Source organism: Dendrobium catenatum, unplaced genomic scaffold (genome assembly GCF_001605985.2).
Source record: "Dendrobium catenatum unplaced genomic scaffold, ASM160598v2 fragScaff_scaffold_105, whole genome shotgun sequence".
NCBI lineage: Eukaryota > Viridiplantae > Streptophyta > Magnoliopsida > Asparagales > Orchidaceae > Dendrobium > Dendrobium catenatum.
The window spans coordinates 26,286-49,632 of NW_021318567.1; the positions used below are offsets into that span (position 1 = coordinate 26,286).

Here is a 23,347-nt window from a genome sequence, read left to right on the forward strand (position 1 = left end):
TCAGCCTACCTAAATCCTGCGGAAATTCCGCCAGAGAACTTCACACCAATTTCTATCGATAAATCCGTCAATATTTCTGTCGCTATTTGGGGCGGCCTGTTAATTGCCGAAAATTTTGTCGGAAATAAATGTTTTTCTTGTAATGCCAGTCTTTCAGAAATTCTTTACACTTTTGGATTGATTATAGGGCTGTTTCTTTTGGAGCTTGTTGCATTAAACAATCTCGGGCAAAATTTTGTGCTTTTCAGGTGATGAAGGACAATTTTCAACAATAAATTCTTCTGGTTTTTTTTTTTTTTTTTTAAATATCTAGCTGCAAAGCCTAATGCTTTATACTTCTTCAAACAATGGGTGAAAGCGTATTTTGCATTAAATTATGTTACAAATTTAAAAGATGCTAATATATACTTAACATGCAAAACTAAATCTTCAGGTTCATATTTGCAATCAAGTCCACATTCTTCTCTTTATATTTTTTGTCTTATCATGCTCTTTATAGTGCTTTGGAATTCAATTATCACTTCTTTTCCAATTCTTTTTCCTGCTTAAATAAGTTTAAGATATTCATAAACATATACAACATGAATTATGTGATACACTCTTAATGTATTAGTTGCTTGCAGATTTTCTTCTGGGATTTGAGAAGTAGTAAGCAAGTAGCTTGCTTGGAAGAATCTCACATGGATGACGTAACTCAAGTACATACTTATCCTTTCAAGATTTTCATATTGAATTTCTTAATTTGTAATATTATAAATATTTCAAAAAGTTGGAAATGAGGCTTAGTAGAACACTTGTTTTAATTGGGAATTTGAATAATTTAACATTTTCTATTAATATCATTTCAAATATTTCTATAAAATATGGTTGAAATTTTTATAGACATTAAATTCTAAAGCTTGTTTTTTGATGTATGAGTTGCTTTATTTGTTTCTTAGTAGATTGAAATTTTCTTAGATATTTCATATGGAACTAATACCATTTGGTATTTTCACCATGTAATTATTTCTTCTAGCTGCGTAGGATTATAAATTCCTTACAGCAATGTAGATTTTTCGCTGCAATTTCTTTTATTGATCCATCTTATTATTTTAAAGATGTTCTGTTCCTCTTTTGAGTATTTAGGATTGAAGGTTCGGTAAAACATTAACGATTGGTGGTAATGTCATGGTTTTGGTCAATAGGGAGAAGAAAAAAATTAGGAGTTCTTACATGTGTGGAGATTGGAAGCACGTTTTGCATTGCATTATGTTTTTCTAGGCAACTCTGGTATTTCTGTCGTTGTAGTATAGTTATATGATGGAGGCCCTTTTAATAATAGCATTATTTGAAACTATTTAATGTAGAAATCTTTTTAATGAAGATGAAATATGTTGTGACCTAGCGAGTCGTGCTAGCTAGCTGCACTATGAGTTATATGTGTTCTTTAGCTAAGGCTTCTGCGTGTCGATTTTACCGGTTCTCATCTACTATGATGTCTAGTTGTTTTAGCCATCTTCTTGGAATACTGATAGGAAACACTTGTGTTCCCAAGTGTTTCTCACCAAAACTGAAGTTGATCCGATGGAAACTGCTGTCCACAACAGAAATACAGCAGAAATCTTCTGTTTACAGCAGAAAAACAACAAAACGACGCGGAAATCTGAGAGAAAACTCAAAGAAAAGCTTGTATTCCACTAGTCGATGAATAAATTAGCAAGATACAATTGATCCTCAATTCGAGAGGAGGATCGTTCTCTCCCAAATCTCTGGCAACGCCAAGAGCCCAAAGAAAACCTAAATCTAAGAGATCTCAAATTTCAGCCAAATTCAAGATGCCCAAACCCTAGCAAAAATCAACTATTTAATGCATACAAATCAAAAGGAATTCCCTAAACAGTCCCTACATTCAAATTTCTATCTAAAACCCCCCAAAAATCTTTCCTAAAACGCTCCGTTTGAGCTGTCGGCCCGCCCGATCTCCGCAGGAGGCGGAGATCACGCGACATTTCACGTCTGAGCCGGTCCCGTGCGGACTGGCTGGACCGGTCTAACAATACTCCCCTCCCAAAGATCCACCTTGTCCGCAAGGTGGAAAGACGACACCCTTCATTCCTTCTTCATCACAAACAGTAAGAACTTGAAGAGTTGGTCCAGTGGACCGGTCTAACAAATACTTACAAATTAAAATTCTTAAGTGGTGTGGAATCTAAATCAAATGTGGTTAGCTTTGTATTATGGCATGACCCACATTTGTTTATGTTGGGTTCGGCTTGGATCTCGTCCATGATATATTTTTCAATTGTCTAGATATCTTCTCAAGCACAAGTTGATAATGGGATTATGGGCTTGTAGCCTCCAAAACTTCATGGTTTGGCTTTGCTAAGAGATTATTTTGGTTTTCTGGGTATAATTTTCATATGGCATCTTAGGTTCACTATCCAAAGATTTTGCTCTCATTTTATAAGGATTTTATGGTTTGATTTCAAGTTTCCTATAACCACAAGACTCTAGGAATGTAAACGAGCTAAACCGAGCTCGATTCATCTCTAACTTGAGGTTGAGCTTAATTAATTAATTGAGTTCGAGCCGGCTCACAAACCAGCTATATGTAACGAAAGATAGAAAATGATTATGATTCAAATAATTATTATAATAAAATCATAGAAAGAATGAAAAATTTAAAGATAAATAATAAAGAATTACTTGATATAAGAAAATGAGATATAATTTTTAAATATTTATAATAGTTTTGTACTTGAACTCCTGAATTATAATATATTTTAAGTATATTTTATAATAATATTTTTTAAATAAGCTAGCTCACAAGTTAACGAGTTGAGTTAAGGCTTGCTCAAGTTTGGCTCATGAGTCATTTATTGGGTTGAGCTTGAGCTACGAGTTGGCTTGACTCGCACCCGGGCTTGCTCAAGTTTGGCTCATGAGTCATTTATTGGGTTGAGCTTGAGCTACGAGTTGGCTTGACTCGCACCCCTATTAGAGAGGGGAGAGAGATGGAAGATATCGATTGTTGGGATTTGTCTTGTTTGAGGATGTAGCTTGGCTTGGGGTTTGGCAAGGGTCAATGTTGACGTCTAACTAATCACAGCCAACTAACCCACGATCTCACAACCCACTCACGTAACTCCCACTCACGCATGATCCCCCCAGTCCGCTCTATCTTATTTCGCTTAAAGGAACTCACGCAGAGCCTGCTCGCCAACTCTAATGCGCATAACCTCAAGCTAGAGCTATCGACCTCTTCTTGTCATCTAACCACGCACTAGAAGCCCATATTCCTCTCCGCCTCATGCAATCGAACACACCAGCCTGCCCGTCTTCCGCTCTGTTCACCAGACCCGCGTGAAAGCCCAAACCCACTGTCTACTGCTGTGTGTGAAGACCTGCATCCACCCGTGTGAGAAGTCTGCATCCTCCTACCTGCTGCGATTGCAACTATTCGCGTAGAGATCCTACCTAACTCTTGCTCCGACCCTCGTGATCCCCTGCGACCGACCTCGACTCCTCCGACTTGTGGGGAACCCTGCCTTCGGCCGAACTCTTTCACGAAAGAGCCCTGCCGAGTCTCCTGTTTGGAACCCGAAGCCATGCTTCCCAACCCTTCACGTGGACGACACCTCCTAGTCTGCGTCCCACATGCAGGTGTGCTCAACCACGACTTCTGTTCCAAGTCACACAAACGCCTTCCGTCTATCTGCTCCACTTGCGTTTGAAACCCACGCCAAAGGTCCTGCCTCTCTCTACGAACCCGAGCCACATGCGAATAGGACCCTTCCGTTTGCTTGAAATAGTGAGTGAGGAAGAGAGGATTATGTGTATAATTACAATAATAATTATAATGATGATGATGATGATGATGATGATGGTGATGATGATAATGATAATAAAGAGCAGAAAGCGCCACAATCACTTAGTTGGAGGAGTTGAATACCAATTCCGGGGTTGATTCTTCCCCCGAAGCCCTTGATTGTTGATTTTAATCCGATCGAGCGGACTTGAAAGGGCAAGTGCCCTTCCCAACCTCCCCTCCCAGGGAGAGGGCGTCTAAAGGTTGTCCATATTCCAAGGGAACATCGAATTGCAAAATCCTCTTAACATGTGCTTAATTGGAGGACTAGAAGACTAATACTGGGGCTGATTCTCACCCCGAAGCCCTCGGCTGCCGAATTCTATTCGGCCGGGCGGTTCGAAAGAGAAAGTGCCCTCCCTAACCTCCCCTCGTGGGAAGGGGACGTGGGAAGGCTGCTGAAATTGCTCTGAGAGGCTACTGAATTCTCTTAAAATCTTAGAAATTAATATGAAATCTTTATGTAATTAGTCCATTAACTAATAACTAATTAATCAATTTAAATTTCAATTTAATAATGAATTAAAAAAATACAATTAAAATTTCTAATTAATTAACTAATCGATCATTTAATTTAATTAATTTAAAATAAAATTTAAAACTTAATTAACTAATGGTGATCTGATAACCATGTTCTTACTGGGTATCCCAAAGTGAGGAGTCTATTTCGATTTGCTTTTATAATATAGTGTGATCCAAAACAAGTGATTCAGTTTAAGAAAGTGTGCTGGTGATGTTGAGGGAAAAAATGTTGAAGGATTTTTGAATATAATATGCTTAAGGTAATGAAAGTCGCAGTATTTCTATTATGGTATGTCATGGCCTACTATATAATTAGTTTTTTGTTAGTTGCTACTATTAGTCTTCTAGAACGCTGGTTTGAGAGGCATGCCAAATACATTCTATTTTATTTCCAAATCATTGAAAACCTTTTCTTTGATTGTTTGGGTTGAAATTTTGCTTTACATTATTATTTGCTTAATTCATGCATGGCAGTAGCACATAAAATCTTGCAGTAAATCATTCCATGTTGTTTTGCAGGTACGCTTCACTCCTAATCAGCAAAACAAACTCATTTCCTCTTCTGTTGATGGATTGTTATGTCTTTTTGATACTGTTGGACATATTGATGATGATAATCATTTGGAATCTGTAAGTAACTAAAATATTGGCGTTATCTTTTGGATTTATTTGTCAAAGGGGACACTCACTGTGTGTGGCTTTTGATAATGTGGAATCTTGGGAGTGTTCATGTATTCAATCATATCCCTGCATTGTAGTGAAGCTGTTTTTGTGATTCAAACGAAGATGTTTTCGTCATAATGGAGAAACCTAACATTTCTTTAGGGCCCCTCCCTTTTCTTTGTAGTTATGCATTTTTAAACTTTGCTCGACTATGGATTCTTTTATACAATATAAGGACACGAAGCATTACAGTTGATTTTATTTATAGAAGCATATTAATGCCATGCATTTCTTTATTCTTTTTCAAATGTTCAGCAGAACATACTGGTAGTTTACTAAATTTCTATTCATTTGCTTCTTGTTCCCTGACACCTGAGATGATCAAGTTCATGATGAAGGATGCTTTTATTGTGACTTAAGTTTTTGATCAAACAGTAGCGTTAAATTTGTGTCAATTTTATGTTCTTTTAGTTAACATTAAAAATTTATGCAAGATTTGTCACCTCGAAGAATAAATAGAATAAAGAGATTTTTAATTTCTTGCTTGAATAAATTTGTCATCTATTATGAAGCGGTGTGGTCGGGCCAGTGTCAGGCCCGACAATTGTCCCTTTAGGTTGAATAGAAGGCGAACAAAGATGACATGACCTAGCTGATTGAATTAATTCTAGCATGATATGTAAATGGTAATACAGAAAGGGGAGGCTGGCAGCAAAAAGAGATAATTTGATCTCGAACTGGTCAATCTAGAAAGCAAAAACTTCACTAGGGTCAACAACAACAATATGGAGAGTCCTGTTTGATACCAGCCTACGTTAATTATGGAAAGTCACATCCAGGGAAATGTTTACTTAATTCAAGGAAGTGTTATCTGTGTGGAAAGTCAGGTCATATCAAACATATTGTTTGAAAAATCTTTAGAGAGTAATTTTTCATTTACATCATATGAATATAATTATAGAGTAACTAGCCACCTAAATACCTTTTCATAACAATAGTTTGCATACTTCTTCTCCGGACTCATCTCATACAACAATAAAACAAAACATAGTTTGAAATTGACCTGAGTCTAGTTAGCCTTCACTTTATCCTTTCTATTTCCTGTAACAACAGCTAGAATCAAAATCTATTAAGTTATGAGGCTCAAAAAAATATTCAATTCTAATACAACATTCAAATATATGAAACACAATCCTTTTGTATCGCGCATGTAAGAAAAGAAAACTGTCTATAATCTTTTAATAATATTGATATACAGTAGGTTATAATATAACAAGTGAAAATACCGGTATACATGAGAGTTATGCAAAATGTTATTTTAATATTATTACATTATGATAGTAGTATTTTAATATAAAACTACTACACTTTCGATAAATTCCACATTGGCAATTATTTCTAAAATTGTACCTTATAAATTATTATAAATAATCAGAAATAGATTTAAGTTTATCACATAGTTCTCTTTTTCAGTCTTAGAAAATGTCATGTTCACATGGTTAGGTCTAGGTCTACAACCTATAGGCACTTGAGGTCGCACTGCCTCTATCGCTCGTAAGCTTTATATCATAGCCCATAGGCTTAATGTCATAACCCATAAGCTTCGTATCATATCGAGGTCGCATTGCCTCTACTGGGTTGCACTGCCCATTAGAGTCGCATTTCCTTACCTACCACATGACATGACAAATTTTCAGACTTATTAGATTATTAATTTTTCCCTTCCAAATTATGTGACATTTGCATAAATATAGAAATATGCATATGCAAATAAATTAAAATGGTTGTCAGGTGTATAAAAATATAAATAGATAGGATTGTATAAATCATATAATACAAATCCTCGTATGACATAATTGTTGGTAACAACATCATAAAACAAAATCACTTATTACATGAAGTTATATGTGGAATGGTTTATTGACTCAATTTCATATTAAATACAACAGGAGAAAGTATAAAACACATATCACCTGCAATTGATTCAAATGCATGTTTGCCAATAATACTCAATTAACTTGCATATTGTACTAAAAATGCATATCGTACCACCGTGATGGTTTCTTTCTTCATTTCCGATGCCTCACAATTTCTTTCGCTTAACAATTAAATACACAAATAAAATTTCTCAATCCTCATTATTCCTACAATTTCTTTTTCTACTCATACGAAATAAAATATATTTATTCCAAAATAACCCTTTCACCTCAATATTTCCTCTTCTCATATTAGAGGTGTCAAAATGGGTCAGGTTTAGGTCCAACCCAATTTGACCCGGATTCAAATAGGTTGATAGTTGACACTAACCAGACCCGGTTTTGCAAATGGGTCAGGATTGTAAAACCGGACCCGACCTGTGTGGGTTACCGGGTTGACCTGACTCACCAGATGCCGGCGGCAGTGCGGATGTGACTCGACGAGAAGACAAGATGCAGTCAGCTCATCACCGAGTCACGCGCTGATGCAAGTGACGCGACGATGCTGACATGTCACACGAGATGTTACAAATGGGTCAATCAGGCTTGATTTCGGGTTTCCGGGTTATCCCAAACCCGACCCGGTTTTACAAATGGGTCGGAATTACAAACACGAACACGACCCGTATGACAAATGGGTTGACCTAAACCCGGAATTTTCTAGGTCGGGTTTCCAGTCGTGTCAGATTTTGACACCCTTATCTCATATACTAGAAAATCCTAAATCATAATTAGATATAATCTAAATCAGGATTTTTCTTAAAAATAAATTGATATTTGTAATATAAACCAAAGCTCTTACCTATTTTCAATCCCCCCTAACTCTCCCTTCTTCCTCTTCTTCTTCTCTTAGCCTGTCGAGTTCTCTTCTTCTGCCCGACAAAACTCGTGAGCTTACCTTGCCGAGCTCTCTACTTCCGCACAACAGAACCCGTGAGCTTTCCTTATCTTGATTACCAAATGGATGTTAGAAGAAAGTGGAATATATATTTATCTATCACCCTAATAATGTTCACGTCCACAAAATCTTTAGACTTCCGATTTATAAATCATCCGTTCCTTATCAAAAGCTATCATTGCATGAACCTTTTAGTGGAGTTCTAGATTATTATGTAAGTGTTTGTGTGCTATAGCAATTGTTATTAATGAATAGTAAATCTATTTAAACTTTAGAAAATTTCAAATTAAGACTAATTCAATAACTTTCACGTATATATAAATTAGCATATAGTTCTGCATATCAATTTGCTCAAATTGATGAGTAGAACACAATGGAATGATTTTTTTTGCAATTTTCGTGAAAGTTGATATTTTGAATATAATTTAATTAAAAAAATATATATTTGACTTGAAAATTTTGGGTATTACAATTCTTCCCTCTTTATTGGAATTTCTCATCCAATTTCTCGCATGAAATTCGCCTTTTCATATCATGTCAAATAGGTGAGGAAATTTCAATGCATGCAAAGCCTTCTTGCCTATTTTTAATGGCTATCAGGTTTGATCATAACTTGTCACTCATTGATTTCCCTAGCATTAGTAGACATCAAATTTGGATTCATTTAATGAATTTCAGCATAGACTTTATGATGATATATAAATTTAGCATAGACTGCCAAATTTTTTTACCCATACTTGGACTAGTACCGATGGTTTAAATACACAAGAAAGCTGCAATATTAATTTGTAATCATCTTTTAATTTTCTATTAGCATTCTCAACTAAGTTTCTTTAAAAAAAAAGTTTCTTTTCTGCTTTGTTTCTGCATTGTTTTTGTATGAATTCTGAAATGACATCAAAAAAAGATTTCATTTTGTTTCTTCATTTAGTTATTTCTTCAGTTAGAGTAATGCATTTTTTAATTATATATATATATATATATATATATTACTGCTTATTTATTTATTTGGGAGATTTTCAAAGAATTAATTGATTTTAGGAATTCAACTTTCTTCTCTCAAGAGAGTATAAAATGCTCTAGCGCTTGAGAAATTTCTTTCGAGCACTTATGACAGCTATGGATTTGATTTTGCAGGTAATGAATGTTGGAACATCTATTGGGAAATTTGGGTTCTTTGGGGAGAAGAATCAAAAGCTTTGGTGTTTAACACAGATTGAAACTTTAAGGTTAAATGTCTAATTCATGTGCTATTATGCCTTCTCTTTTACCGTGATGAAGTAGAGCACTCAACCAGCCTTAGCTATGGGCCATATGCATCTGTTATCCAACTAGTAAATATCATATAATCATTTCTGTGTCATTGGAAAATTTCCACTTTATTTAAAGACAGCAGTTCTGTTATTTAGGACCTGCCATGAGACCTTCAAGAAATGAACTGTCTTTATAACTTTTATTTGGTCCGGTGAAAGGACGTAGAGCTACGTTTGGCCGGCACTAAATTGCGCCACGTAGCAGGCACAAAACCACGTATTTGTCGATTTTGCTCGGCAATAACGAGAAATACCATTATGTGAAGAAAAATACCGAGCAATACCGAGTAATACCGAGCAACACCGAGCAATACCGAGTTTTTTCTAGAAAAACTGGGTATTACTCGGTATTGCTCGGTATTACTTGGTATTAGTCTTCACAGAGCGGTATTTCTCGTTATTGCCAAGCAATTCCTAGCAATACCGAGCAAATACCGGGTAACTCAGTGGTGACCTAACGTAGAGCTACGTCCGGTCACCGGACCTAATAATTGTTCTTGTTAAATTTGAATTTTGAACAGCTGCACATTGTTCTGCAAATTTTAGAGGTTTGGAATTTTGACTCGTCTGCATTTTTAGATTACAAGGATCGTGCCACAAAGAGGATATGGACACGTGACTTTTTTACTCATTGTGGCAGGCATGTTTCCAATTATATTTTGTATAAAATTAGCAATTTATTTCTCAGTAATGATGAGTATATGCACCAAAACCGTTTTATGCTGATGAACCATAACATGATGCCTATCTACTAGGAGAGCACTTCAGAAGTAACGACCATAAATCTGTTCTTTAAAGTAATTCATATATTGGTCTATAACGACTTTAAGTGGTACATAGGCTAGTGCAAAAGATCTCAAACAAGACCCATCACCTTGCATGATTATTGTAATTAATTATTTAATTTATTTTAACAGCAAGGTGGGTGGGATAAAGGCTTGATGTTGTTGTTGTTGTTGTTGTAGCAAGGTGGAGGGGATGAATTATCCTTCGAAGATAAATATTCGACAATAAGTTCTTAAAAAAGAGCAAAAAGCAAAAGCTTTAAAATCCCATGAAGGAGCCGCTGGCCATAAGGAGGTTTAAATGGTTATAGCCATTCCTTTAGTTGTGAAGAACCTATCTTTAAGCCTTGCATTGAGGAAGAAACCTGGATCAAGCCCTTAATTGTGGACAGGTGGGCTGGCCTCATGTTACTTTGGATGAAGGGGATCATCCAAGCATTATCCCCTGCACCTTGCTTTTAAAATAAATGAAAAAATTAATTGCAATAATCATGTAAGGTGATGGAACCTTTTTTGTGACCTTATGCTTTTGCTTTAATTAATGTTGTCTTGCATAAGGTCTACTAAATATAGTGATCCCACAACAGAAAGTTTCTTTAAGCTTATGATGACTACATGAAACTTGGACTTTGTATTGTTACCATATCATCTTACTTGTTTTATTGTGTACAATCTCCTGTAAGTGTCAAATGATAAGTGCATTATTTTTCATTCGGAAGTTTAAAGCATGAGAAGACTGTATTAAGTTCTTCTACGCTATAAAATATATGTGCATACAGTAGATCAAAATTTTTTCCAAGAAAAGTATTTGATGTTTATATGCACTAATTATCTACATGTTTAATAGTATTTGGGATTGGAGGGATGGGAGAAGAGACATCAACTTTGAAGATACCCGTACTTTAGCATCAGATCAATGGAATCTTGACCACGTTAGTTCTACTACATAAATCTCCTTTAATTTGTCTTCTATTTGTAAGATGCCTATTTAGTGATGATCATCATCTCTTGCCGCCTATGCCACCTTATTTTAACTATTTGATGTCAGCTTTGCTGCTACTTGCCTTCATTCTTGTTTTGGGTTGCATTTGACTTTAATGCCACCTTACGATTATATGAGCTTTTTGAATATTCTATTAAATGCCTAATTTATTGTTGATATGCGAGACATTCTTTATGAATCTGTAATTGTCAACAACTTTAGAATTATTCCATTTTGGTTAATGCTAAGTAAAAGCCATCCCCTTATTAACCTTAGAATTTCTGTTTAATGCAACTGGCATGTCCTTGACTTTTTTGGTGCCTTAACCTGGACCATGCTAGCATTAATAAATTTTGATAGAAAATGATTGCACTAATTTCTTCAGAACCATCATACTATCACAAGAAGCTAAGAAGCACAAGCACTATCATAGACACAGCACAACGTGGGAATGCAAAATCTGAGAAACTATAGAGCATGATATGCATAGGACACTTATCATGTACGCATGAGATAGACTTTTCTCCTCCCAAATATTGAATTGGCATTGCTCTCTCTAAACCCTAAACCCTAGCCATTCAAAGATATGATCAAGACAATATTCCGTCTTAAATTTCATTAAAAAGACTGTCAGTCAATTTCATACATTTTTTATGATTCTTTGTTAAACCATCAAATGATTTGAAATTTTTTTGGCTGATGATATTAAGTGCTAGAGAAGGATTTATATTTTAAGTGACAAAATCTCACAATTGACTTTGGATTTTTTGTGGTCCCCTACAACTAACTTGAAATTTAGTATGTGGTTTCATGAAATTTGTGGCATTGGTGAAATAAGGTTATATATATATATATATTATCTTTTTTATCTTTGTTAATCATCTTCATTTTAGTACATGCTTGCTAAAGATTTACTAATTACAACGTACATCATAAAGAATGATGTAATCTTGTGTTTGAAGACTTTGAAAGTGCTAGTTTAAAAAAGTAGAGGTTAATGAATATTATCCTTTTAAAAGTTTATAAATCTTTCTCTAACTATCCATTTGCGTGCGTATGTACATATAGTGTTAATGTTTGTTTTTTAAGAGATAAATAATATTATCACTCTTTAGAATTAAGCGTTTATATGTGACGCATCTTAAAATCTCAATTCTCATGTTTCAACATGGTGTTCGCACAACATGAATGTCCTTTTCAAGTGTGTGCTTTTCATGGCAAGGAAGCTATTGTGATACAGCGATTTGGGTTAAAATTCAGGATTCATAAAATAAGTTTAAGAAACTTTTTACTCAGTTTGAGCTTTTTGCTTTCCAAAATTTAATTGATCTGAAACCATTGTTGTTATTATGCCAAAGAATTGCTTCACTTTATACCAATCTCAACTCAAAATAAAAATACCACAGTTTGTTTTACTTCTTTTTTTATCTTAAAGCCATGGAACATGTCCAAGTTGAATTGACGCTTAAACTTTATCTAATCATGTTTTCAATTGCTATGATGCGGCACTCAGATTGACTACTTCGTCGATTGCTACTATTCTGAAACCAAAGATCGCTTGTGGGTAATCGGCGGCACCGGAGCTGGGACATTGGGATACTTCCCAATCAACTGCACTGTTCCAGGTGTAATCGGTTCTCCAGAGGCTATTCTTGAAGGAGGCCATACTGGTGTTGTGAGAACAGTGCTACCAGCATCAATGACTCATCAAGGAATCCTTTCAGAAAAGAAAGGTATCTTTGGATGGACTGGTGGTGAAGATGGCCGCCTTTGTTGTTGGTTATCAGATCAAAATCTAGAAGCTAACAAGTCATGGGCATCCAGCACTCTCGTCATGAAATCTCCCCGGGCTCGTGGCAAAAACAGGCATCTGCCATATTGAGGTAGTAGTCTTATTACAGTTGTTGAATAAGAGATTGCAATCTGCATATATTTACTATTGTATTTAATGCTGGCAAGGATGCCTGTAAGCTTCTCTCAAATTTGCATTTATGCTTCTACCTACAGAGGACGCAGTGGGTGGTAGTAGAGAAGCCAGAGAAAAAATATAAAAATTGTATGAATTATTTGTACGAGATTTTTGTGGTTCAAGATTATAAATATGTTCAATTTAGTTAATTGACTCCTCAAATAAGATTCAATTTTTTTTTTTATTGAATTATTTTGGATCAAATTTGAAGAGTTGATGTACTAAACTGGATATATTAGATAGTCTGTGAGAAGGACTCTATATAAATGATATAGGGGTCATTTTGACTTTTTTATTTTTTTTTCTCTATTCTATCCTAGAGAAAATGTTGCTGGTTGTGAAGTTAGGATTTTTCTTTGAGGTTTAATTTGATGTAATATTTTCTTATAGATGATTTGTAGTTAAGTGGTTTTTTATTATAAGACAATGATCTGTTTATTTGTATTAATTAGATTCCACCAAGAATTTATAAAAGCATAATCATGTTGTGGTCGGCACTTCTTTACCAAATAAATTTGGCCCCCTTTTTTTTTTTTTTTTTAATATTATGCCCTCTATTGAAAGTATCTATAAACTTTCTTTATTTCATCTGAGCTGCAGGTTTGTTTTATTCTTCATCATTTATTTTAGACCTTGCATACAAATAACTAAAGAAAATACTAGAAGGTTCTTAATAGAAGCTTTGGGTAGTGTTTACTCTTTTTTCAGCGTTGGGAGTTCAATGGACTTTTCAGTGCTTCTGATTATTTTTTTTTCTTATTTGGAATCTTGCAAGGAAATGAAGTTTTATTATCTTTGGATGATTGTTTGATGCTCTTTGCATGACAAAGCGATGGAAGCCATTGTTCGATTTAGTTCATTATATAGTCTAACTATCAATGTGAGATTGAGGGTATTTATTAATAGAATGAATTCTCTGAATTATCTTTTAAAATATCAATGTCATTTCAGCTGGGAGGAAAGCTAAGGCAGCTTCTTACACTTTCATGATTCAATCCTCTTAGAAATGATCTTTCTTTATTAAATTTAGATGGAATTTGACCCGTAACCGAACATAATGGAGAAAAATAATTCATGTAGTTGATCTCATAATGAGAAAAAGGTTTGTTGTTGTTGTATCATTGGAGCTACCATTTGTCGTGACATTGGTGATTGATTTATGTTTTTATTTCTATACGTGCATGAGTGCAAATGAATCAATATGTTCGATAAGTTGTTCATGTCTCAATCAATTCGAAATAGTTTAGATCAATTAATTAAGTGAAGACATTTGAATAGTTATGTAAATTTAGAATGACAGACTAAAGAATTTGGACAAATTTTTAAATTGGTTCATAGATAGCATCATACAAAGCTTTTCAACATGTTTAAGGTTTTGTTTGGGACAATACTATTACTGTGATGTAAAGTAGCTTTTTAAAACTCACATGCTTAGGTGTCACAACTCAAACTTTACTCTGTGATTGCAAGAGCTTAGGAAGAGTGCATAGAAGAATTTAAGAATAAGCTTTTATATATATATATATATATATATATATATATATGTGTGTGTGTGTGTGTGTGTGTGTATGTGTGTGTGTGTGATTTTTTATGAGTTTGAGCTAGAAATTATAATAATAGAAATGACTTGATGAAAAAAATAGACATGGAAAGATTTAAAATCAAAATTAATGAAAATAAATAAATGTTTAATAATGAATTACCAAAATAATGGAGTTACTCGAAGAGCCACCTTAAAGAACAAAAACCTTAGGAACAAAAATTTTAGTAAATTTTTTATAAGAAATTCTTCTAAAAATAAAATGAATACTACAATAATTATTTTATTGGTTGAACCTTAGGATGTAAGTGAAATTTTATTGTATAAATATTGGTGATTGTTATGCATGATAAACTTAGTCAATTTATTTGAAATGATATTCAAGTGTTAAACCTAAGATAAGAAAATCAAAGTATTATCCTAACCATGTGGATTCTTAGGCATAAGTTGATTTATTATAGAATAGTTATAAAAATTAAAGCTTGACTAATTGCTAATGAGATTAGTCAAATTAAGGGAATAGATTTTTAGAAAATCTTGTCCCCCATATCAAGACTTGAACCCTTAGAATTCTCCTAGCCTTTGTTGCATTAAGGTTTCAAAATCCAACAAATGAATATAAAGAGTGCATTTTTCAATGGTATAATTAAAGAATATGTGTTCTTAGAATATCCTAAGGATTTTAGAATTTTGATCATTATAATTCAAAGTTATTGAGATTTTTTTAATCGAAATTATAATTTGGTTTTACAAAAATATGATTTTTTTGAATTCTGATAAATTTAATGTATAACTTTTGATATATTATTAGTATGATTATTATAATCGTTTTAAGTATCTATTTGAGATTTCTTCGCTGGGTGATTTTGAAAGCAATGATTTTTATCAATTTAGAAACTCGTTGATATCCAAAAATAGTGCTTTTAGTTTAGTTAAAGCTTCAGAATTTTGTTATACACGATCTCTAGTAATCTGGTTATTTTCTAAAAATGTGAACTTTTGCTCAATAGGGTTTATGTAGCCATCCATTAAGGCATTTTGGCAAGTTCTAAATTGAGTTGAATTATATTTTACTTATTGAAATGCATTAAAGTATGTGTATATTGATCAAAATATGAAATTCTATTGGCAGAGAAAAGGGATTATATCATCTTATGTGTTAGAAATTTTGAAGCATGAGAGCTATTCTGATATTACTTTAAAATGAATTATATTGGCAGAGAGTGGGGATTTTGTTGGCACCGAGAAGGAATTCTATTGGAAATGAGGAGATTATATTATTTATTTGTATATACTGGAAATTTAGGTTTGAGAGCCATTCTGATAATTACTATAAAATATTTGTTTTAATTTATTTTCAATAGTTATTTAAATTCATATAGTATCAGTATCTATTTTAGTTTCAGCTTTTTGCATAGTACTTAAATTTGTTATCTCAATATTTTTAGCTCTTTTAGTTGGAGTTATTGATTCTTGTTTTAGATTACGATAGCCTACTGACCTATTGGCTCATTCCTGGTTTTGCTTTTATTTTTAGTCCAGAAAAAGGGTAAAGAGCACACTTAGTATTTTTGATATCAGACTCTGATCTTTTTTGGTTAGTTTTCTTTTCCATGCTTGACTTTTACTTTTGTAATACTTTCTTTTGTTAAGCACTATTGTAGATAGACCTTAAATTGTTCATGAATTTTTGGATGATATGTATATATGTATATATATATATATATATGATATTCAATAGTTTTTCACTATATATTATATTCAATAGTAGCTCTGTGTTGTATATAAATTATGATTTTTAGTTTTCAACACTTCAATTGAATCTTGGGGTTAATATTTGCTTCTTACCACGATCGATCATGATATAACCAAGGAGGTTGGGTCGGGTCATATCGAGTTGGATCATAATGCTATCCACATCTATATAGTCTAAAAATAACTCTTTGGGTTTAAGAAACCACATTGAGCTTGGTATGTCTGACATAGTACTCTTCATATGGATAATATATTTACTAAGAAGAATGTAGATGTAGCTTATTATTAAAAATTTGCATCACATTTGAGTCAAGAAACTCAATTTATGTCTAACTATTTACTAAAAATAAGCATATTGAAGAGCAGTGTGTTTAGTGGTTTAAGTAAAAGAGAGAAAAACTAAATGTAATATTCAAGAAATGAATAATGGTATTCATTAAAAACAAATGGGTGAGAGATCTCTACAGATACCTAGGTTGCACCCTCGAATGTATAACAATTGATGCTTGCATACCTTTATAAGAGATAATTCTTAGTACTAGAGGATCTGACTCAATATAGTTCGTTATGTTATATTTGATAGTGACTATATGGTCTTTAGCATTTGAGAATTTACGTATGTGGTGAGGTGTTCTGTTTGAGGGCATATAGAAGTACTTGCAAATATACACAATATGGAGGTAAATATTCAAACCCCCCAAATGTAGTAGTTTGTATCGAAAAACACTTTAATGTCCTCTTAAAGGGCTGCGATGAATCTCCCATAATACTTAGAGCTAAAAGAAGTACCAATTCAACAAGTTTGTTTAAGGGCTTCCTCAATGGATGGGGCCTCCTTCAATGCTTTAGAAGTTTTTAACTTTGCATGTTTATCTACCTCTAATTACGACACCTCTTCCTAAATAATTCCCAAGCTTTGAGCTAACAGGCCCTTGATTTCACCAAACCTCTCTTCATTATGATTTCTTTCCCTTTTACCAAGAATTTGATTGCAACATAATAAGTGGATATTATAGTATGAAATGTATTAAGGAGTGGTCACCCAGAGAGAAAGTTGTATGTTTTAGGGGCATACACTTTGATAAAATTGACCATATGTGTGCAATGACATTCTCTTTCTCCCTAAATGACATGGAAAAAGATCGTGCATTCCTTTTTCTTTATTCCCTTGAAAATTCATAAAGTAAGTTAGTAGTCAAGGTTATGTAGGCAACACCAAAGTTTATCTTATCATACAATCTCTTAAAGATGATGTTGATTGAACTTTTGATGTCAATTAAAATGATTTCCATATGAAAGTTGGCTATCAAGGCCGTAAAAACTACCAAAACATTGAAGGGATTCCCATTAGCCTATTTGTTCACCTCGATAAAAGAGATTGGTTCAACTTTAATGTAATGGCTTTAGACATGGCCTCCAAGTTTACCTCTCTTGATTGTAATTATTTATGACTTGTCTAGTAGGATGCTTTTATTTTTTCTTATCCAAGGATTACTAGCATCATGCTAGTGATGTGAACCACTTTGGATGGAATGAGTTCACTCTTTTATCTCCACATGGATGTCTTCCCTAGCCTCATTCCATGAGTAGCCAGAATGATTTTTTTTTAGCTTCCCTACTTTGACCAACTCTTCCATTAAATTTCTCAAATGCTGATAAGTTTTAGGGTTATGTACATGGTTTATGTGATAATTATAATATTTAGGCATGCATTGTATATTCTTCTAGCCCTTATGGGTGTTGAGCATTTGAAGAAGTCTGTACTTTGTATGGCATTTATGAGCCCAAACATTGACACTCACAAAGTGGGGCTTCTTAGATAATAATGGATAGGAGGCAACCTTTTTTTGTGTGTTATAGATAGTTTTGGGAGATGCTTCCTCATTTTTGGAAGGTATTAAGCTAGTGATCCTTAGTGGCATCTCAGGTTATGCAACCTATGATAGTGATATGGATGATGTTGTTGGGAATATGATCATTCTCCATTGTTTAGAACCTAGGGTGGTTTCTTTCATAAAGTAGAGCTCATTGGAAATCTCACATTGTTAGAGCATCTCTTGGGAGACTTTATAACTTATTATAATATTATACTCCTCACCATTGATATGATTATTAGCGGGTTTCAACAATATTTCCTACATCATTGGATGTTACAAATCAAGGGAAAACTAGAATGCTCTTTATCATAGGCCTTGGGTGAGTGTGACTTGGGAAATAGTAAGCTTTAGGCATTTGACTTCTAGCTTTTGTATTTAAAATCTCATGATGAAGTCCTTAGAGACTTTCCTATATCTTGTTTTATCTTTATAATAGCCTATGTGTTCTTCAAGGGATTTTGAGCACTAACATTTGTTGTAATGCCCCAAGACTAGGTGCAATGCCCCAAAATCAAGAGGATGAATTAAAGATACTTTTCCTATATATTTAAAATTTTTCAATCCAACCTTTCATTTCAACTAAGTCATTTAGTCATCCAAAATAATATAACACAAATGACCAGAATATGCATACATAATATTTAATAATAATAGTTTGTACTACAATAAATATAATAAAATTCTTAAATATATTCTAAACTACAAAATTCGATTCATTGCTCCTTATTAGACCCAATTTACTCAGCTAGACCTTTGCATGAAATATTTTAAATAATTGAATGAGTATAAAACTTAGTAGGCCAGTCTTTTTTTTTTTCCCATATTAGAGTTCAATTCATAGTTCATAATTAAAATAGACAAAATAATAAAACTACTATTTACTCTTATAATTTTGGCATACTAGATCACATATGAATATAAATACATAAATACACATATATTAATGCCCACTTATAACTCCCATGTACCACCTCTCATTTGCTTGAGGTAAGTATATAACAGATCTTGAATATATTAGAGTATATTCCAACACAGTTATCTCAGAGACAGAGCAAAATAGAGTAGTTCAGAACAGAGATATATTTGCATTTGGCCCATGCACATAATTCAAAGTATACTTTCATTTTCATAACTGAGCTCTAAAATGATATGTAGTGCATGATGATGATAATGCAATATACAATTAAGAAATTTGAAGCAAGTGCATATTAATTACCAGATTTTATACAAAAAACCACACTTTTGAATGCACTATAATTTTTTTTTAAATTTGACCAATTTCATAGAAAATATATAAAATACTAAATTAACACACTTAGCCAATTGTATTGAGGTTCAGAAGTGACATAATTCTCTAGAAATTTAAAAAACTCATGCAGAGCAAACCAAGTAGTGAAATTTTGTATTCTAATAATCAAATTATCCCTAATAAAATGGATAATAATATACTAAAAGTTATATGATGGAACCATTTTCAAACTTAGAAAAATACTCTTATAATAATATCTTCCTAGAAATAGTTTCAAATTAAAATAAAAAATAGAGTATGGGTTGCCTACCTCGAGCCCGACAATTCTTCCAACTAGTTGAATGGATGATTTCCGAATTTTGACCTCCAAAATTCCTCTTCTATTTTTTCTCTACTCTTCTCCTCCTCGTTGGTATCCTTCTTTTCTGGCAAGGATGGCTAGGAGTGAAAATGATTTGAGATATTTTAAAATTTAAAAACCACTAACTTGACCTAGTGCTGTAGTACTTACCTCCCCAGCACCATTGCGCTACTAGAGAATCTTATAGTTTGTCTTAGCATATCCTTACCTGAGACTCAACACATAAACGACAATTCTCAGTGCAACAACCACCACCCATATTTTTTTCTTTGTTTTCTCGGAGCTCAATGCCACGACGTTGCCAACCTTGGAGTCACGGCTCTTATAGAGAATTTTTTTTCCACTTGCATTTTCACTTCTCCAATGGTTACCTACAATTCCATTTAACATTCTAAGGCTTATAATTGATAATCTAATTAAAATTAATGATCATTAATGGACATTTACTTGAATATATGATGATAAATATTAGAATGGGTGAAAAATATGTTGTTGAACTCAACAAAGGAATTTATGAACCTAATAGGAGGCACACAAACCACTGAACAGGTGATTTCTTCAAGGTGATTAAAAATAAATGTCACTTTATAGTTTCACTAATGTCAAGTAGAAAAGTGGTCGATCCAAACTAAGCCACATAATTGATTGGATCCTTTCTCCCTTTATATGATTTAATATAAAGCATTTTGAAATTCACTAGGGGTCTAACTTTTATTATCCTATGTAGAATATAATTTTTAACTGAGCCCCTTGCCTTTCCACTCGATTGGGTGGGGGAAATGAGCTTCTTCTTAATCTTAGCGTAATTATTTTTATCTATGGCAGGTGTAGAGGTTCGCGACTTTGTACTTAAATATGTCTTTCATATCTCAAAATTTGAGGAACCCTACACCCTATCATTGGCTTTGGAAGCCCACTCCAAATCTCCTTGGATCATCCTCATGATCCTCTCTTCTATCTCTATTATTTGTCAATTGGTTATAAACTCTTGATTATCCATGCTCATGAATCATGCTCTATTTTGATGCTCTACTTCTTATAGTGCTTAGTTTGTAGTTCTTGGTATCAATCCACACTCATCACATGTAGGAGGATGTTGAATCCAAATTTATTCGTGGTTGGGATTGAACCTATTCACAATATTTAAGAGGGTTTATCAAAGTGAAGAGAGAAAAAAGATAGAGAAAGAGAAATTAATAGAAAGAAAGGGAGAATTTTAAAGACAGAAGCTCAAAGCATATATATTTAGCTAAAAATGAGGATCACTATAGATATTAGTGGAGGTAAAAAAAAGCCTATTCACCTTATATTTATAAGATTTTTAGGGCTATAGAAGAACCGACACTAAATCCTTATAAAAATAAATAAATGATACATTACATTATATATATATATATATATATATAATGTAATGTAACATTAGAGAGAGAGAGAGAGAGAGAGAGAGAGAGAACGACCATAGTTCTAATAAGTACACATGAATAACTATCTTAGCTAGTAACTAGGAGAGGTCACCACTAGAATAAACAAAATCATCGACATTGGATTAGCTGTAAGTAGATTTCTCTTTATTTACATGGTTGGGTGAGTTTCCCTTAGACTAGGGTGAGCATCTCCTCTAATTAAGGTGAGTTCTCCTCGTGTTTGGGCAAGTGTCTTCTCTAATTGAGAAGGGCACCCCTTATGTTGGGGAAGTGACTCTTGAGATTGATGTGCGTTCTCCACATGCTAGGGTTGGTATCTCGTTTAACTGAGGTGATTGACCCTTAGGTTCTGGCAAGTGACTCCAAAGGTTTAAGCAAGTACCCCCTAGTCCAGGGAAACTACATCCTCTATTTAAGGCAAATGCCCCTCAAATTAGGATTAGCGGCTCTCGAGGTGTCTTCATATTTCTATGATCTTGCCCAATCTCCTAACTTAAGCAAATTCACATATTAGGGCATATAAATCCTATACTAAAAATATTTGTCTCATATAGCCATAACTTATATGTTATATTCTATTAAAAAAACATGCATTTTATATGTGAATTCATTTATTAAGTGAAGCACTACTCTTAATTAATTAGGGAGCAAATGAAAATTTTGAAAATTATTTATGTGTGAGTTTGATTTGATATTAGAAATATAAAGAAAAAATATGAAATGATCCTTAAAAAAAGAATTATTTTCTTTTCTCTAAGGAATAAAAACAAAATAATATAATTCACACTTATTTCAAAGTAGAACTAATAATTTTAAAGCTCATCATAGCAAAAAAAATGGTTATGATATCCTAACAATTTTTTTTTTTTTCATTTTGAAACACAACTCTCTTCTTATTTATATATTTAAAATTTTTTAAATGGGAGTTTATCTCTCTTTTTACCTTAATATATGACATATGTTTGTGTTCTCTAAAACTAAGCCCTTTGTGCAAATATATCCATATATTACATATTCATGTGAATACAATTTATATTTATAAGGATTTAACGGGCCTAACATATACATTAGGCCTGGTTGAGCCCAACAGATAAATTTGGGCCGATTAGCTAATAATGAATTCTAATCTATATTAATAATTATTAATTGATAGTTAAAAGAGAAAAAAATCTCTGTTTTTTTAAGTTTTTAATGTTATAATTATGGAATTTCATTTAATAAAAAACATTTCTCTTAGCATTTCTCTATAAAAAATACTTAATTCAAAATTAAATATTATTTAATTAATTTATTAATATATATTTATATGCTTATTTTTCTCATGGAAGTAGAAATTTTCATCGCTTAGGATTTAGGAGAAAAAAATAGGATTTAAATTACTAAAAATACGAATAAAGCAGTCCATTATTATTAAAATATGTAGTTATTATCTAAAAAGAGTCACTAAATGCTATTTTTTACTATTTAAAAATGGTTTTTACAAAAATATTATTTTTAGTCACATATTTAACTTTTTTTGCTTCTATTTTATAAGATTGAGTGTTTTATTTATGTGATTAAATTTTAATAGTTTTTTTTTTAGATATGACTAATTTGATATATGTTGTCAACAAAATTTGTATTATGGGTGGAATGGTCATAATTTTACAAAATTATGGTTGGAAGGGCCAAAGTTATGCCTTAAAAAATAGGAAAAATGATCAAAATGATCACTTGATTCTTTATGAAAGATAAAAAATGATCACAAATTATATTAAATGGTCATTTTAGTCCCTCAACTTCTTAAAGAGGAACAAAAATAATTAATCCGACCACTTGACAATTTTGATTCATTTTTAAAAGCTTGAGAGACCAAAATAATACTTTAATATAGTTGGGTACCATTTTGATCATTTTCTCTTAAAAAATACTTTTGACCTCGTGAAGTTAAGTTATTGCTAAAACATGCTATTTCATCATATTATTTGATAAAATAGGGAAAAGAAAGTGTAATTAGAAACATCATTCTTAATTTGGAATAATTATTTATTTTATCTTCTTAATTAATTAACCAGTGTTTCTGTAAATTATCAAAATAATAAATCTATATATCAATTGAAATCAACTAATAATTGCATACCTCAAAATATTGCACTATATTTATTTTTCCAAAATCAATATACAATCTAAAATGAGTTTTGAGTTAC

General features: G+C 32.8%; 1 protein-coding gene across 1 annotated transcript in view; it reads left to right on the forward strand.

Annotated features, from left to right (window-relative positions):
• LOC110113960 (WD repeat-containing protein GTS1) overlaps positions 1-13,225 on the forward strand; it is a 29,870-nt gene extending 16,645 nt beyond the window's left edge. Inside the window, exons 4-8 of the mRNA XM_020846686.2 lie at positions 624-698; positions 4,889-4,999; positions 9,044-9,135; positions 10,852-10,936; positions 12,500-13,225. Of these exons, the coding sequence (XP_020702345.1) occupies positions 624-698; positions 4,889-4,999; positions 9,044-9,135; positions 10,852-10,936; positions 12,500-12,868 (732 nt within the window). The 3' untranslated portion in view covers positions 12,869-13,225. The remainder of the gene's footprint in view (positions 1-623; positions 699-4,888; positions 5,000-9,043; positions 9,136-10,851; positions 10,937-12,499) is intronic.
• Positions 13,226-23,347: the final 10,122 nt, after the last annotated feature.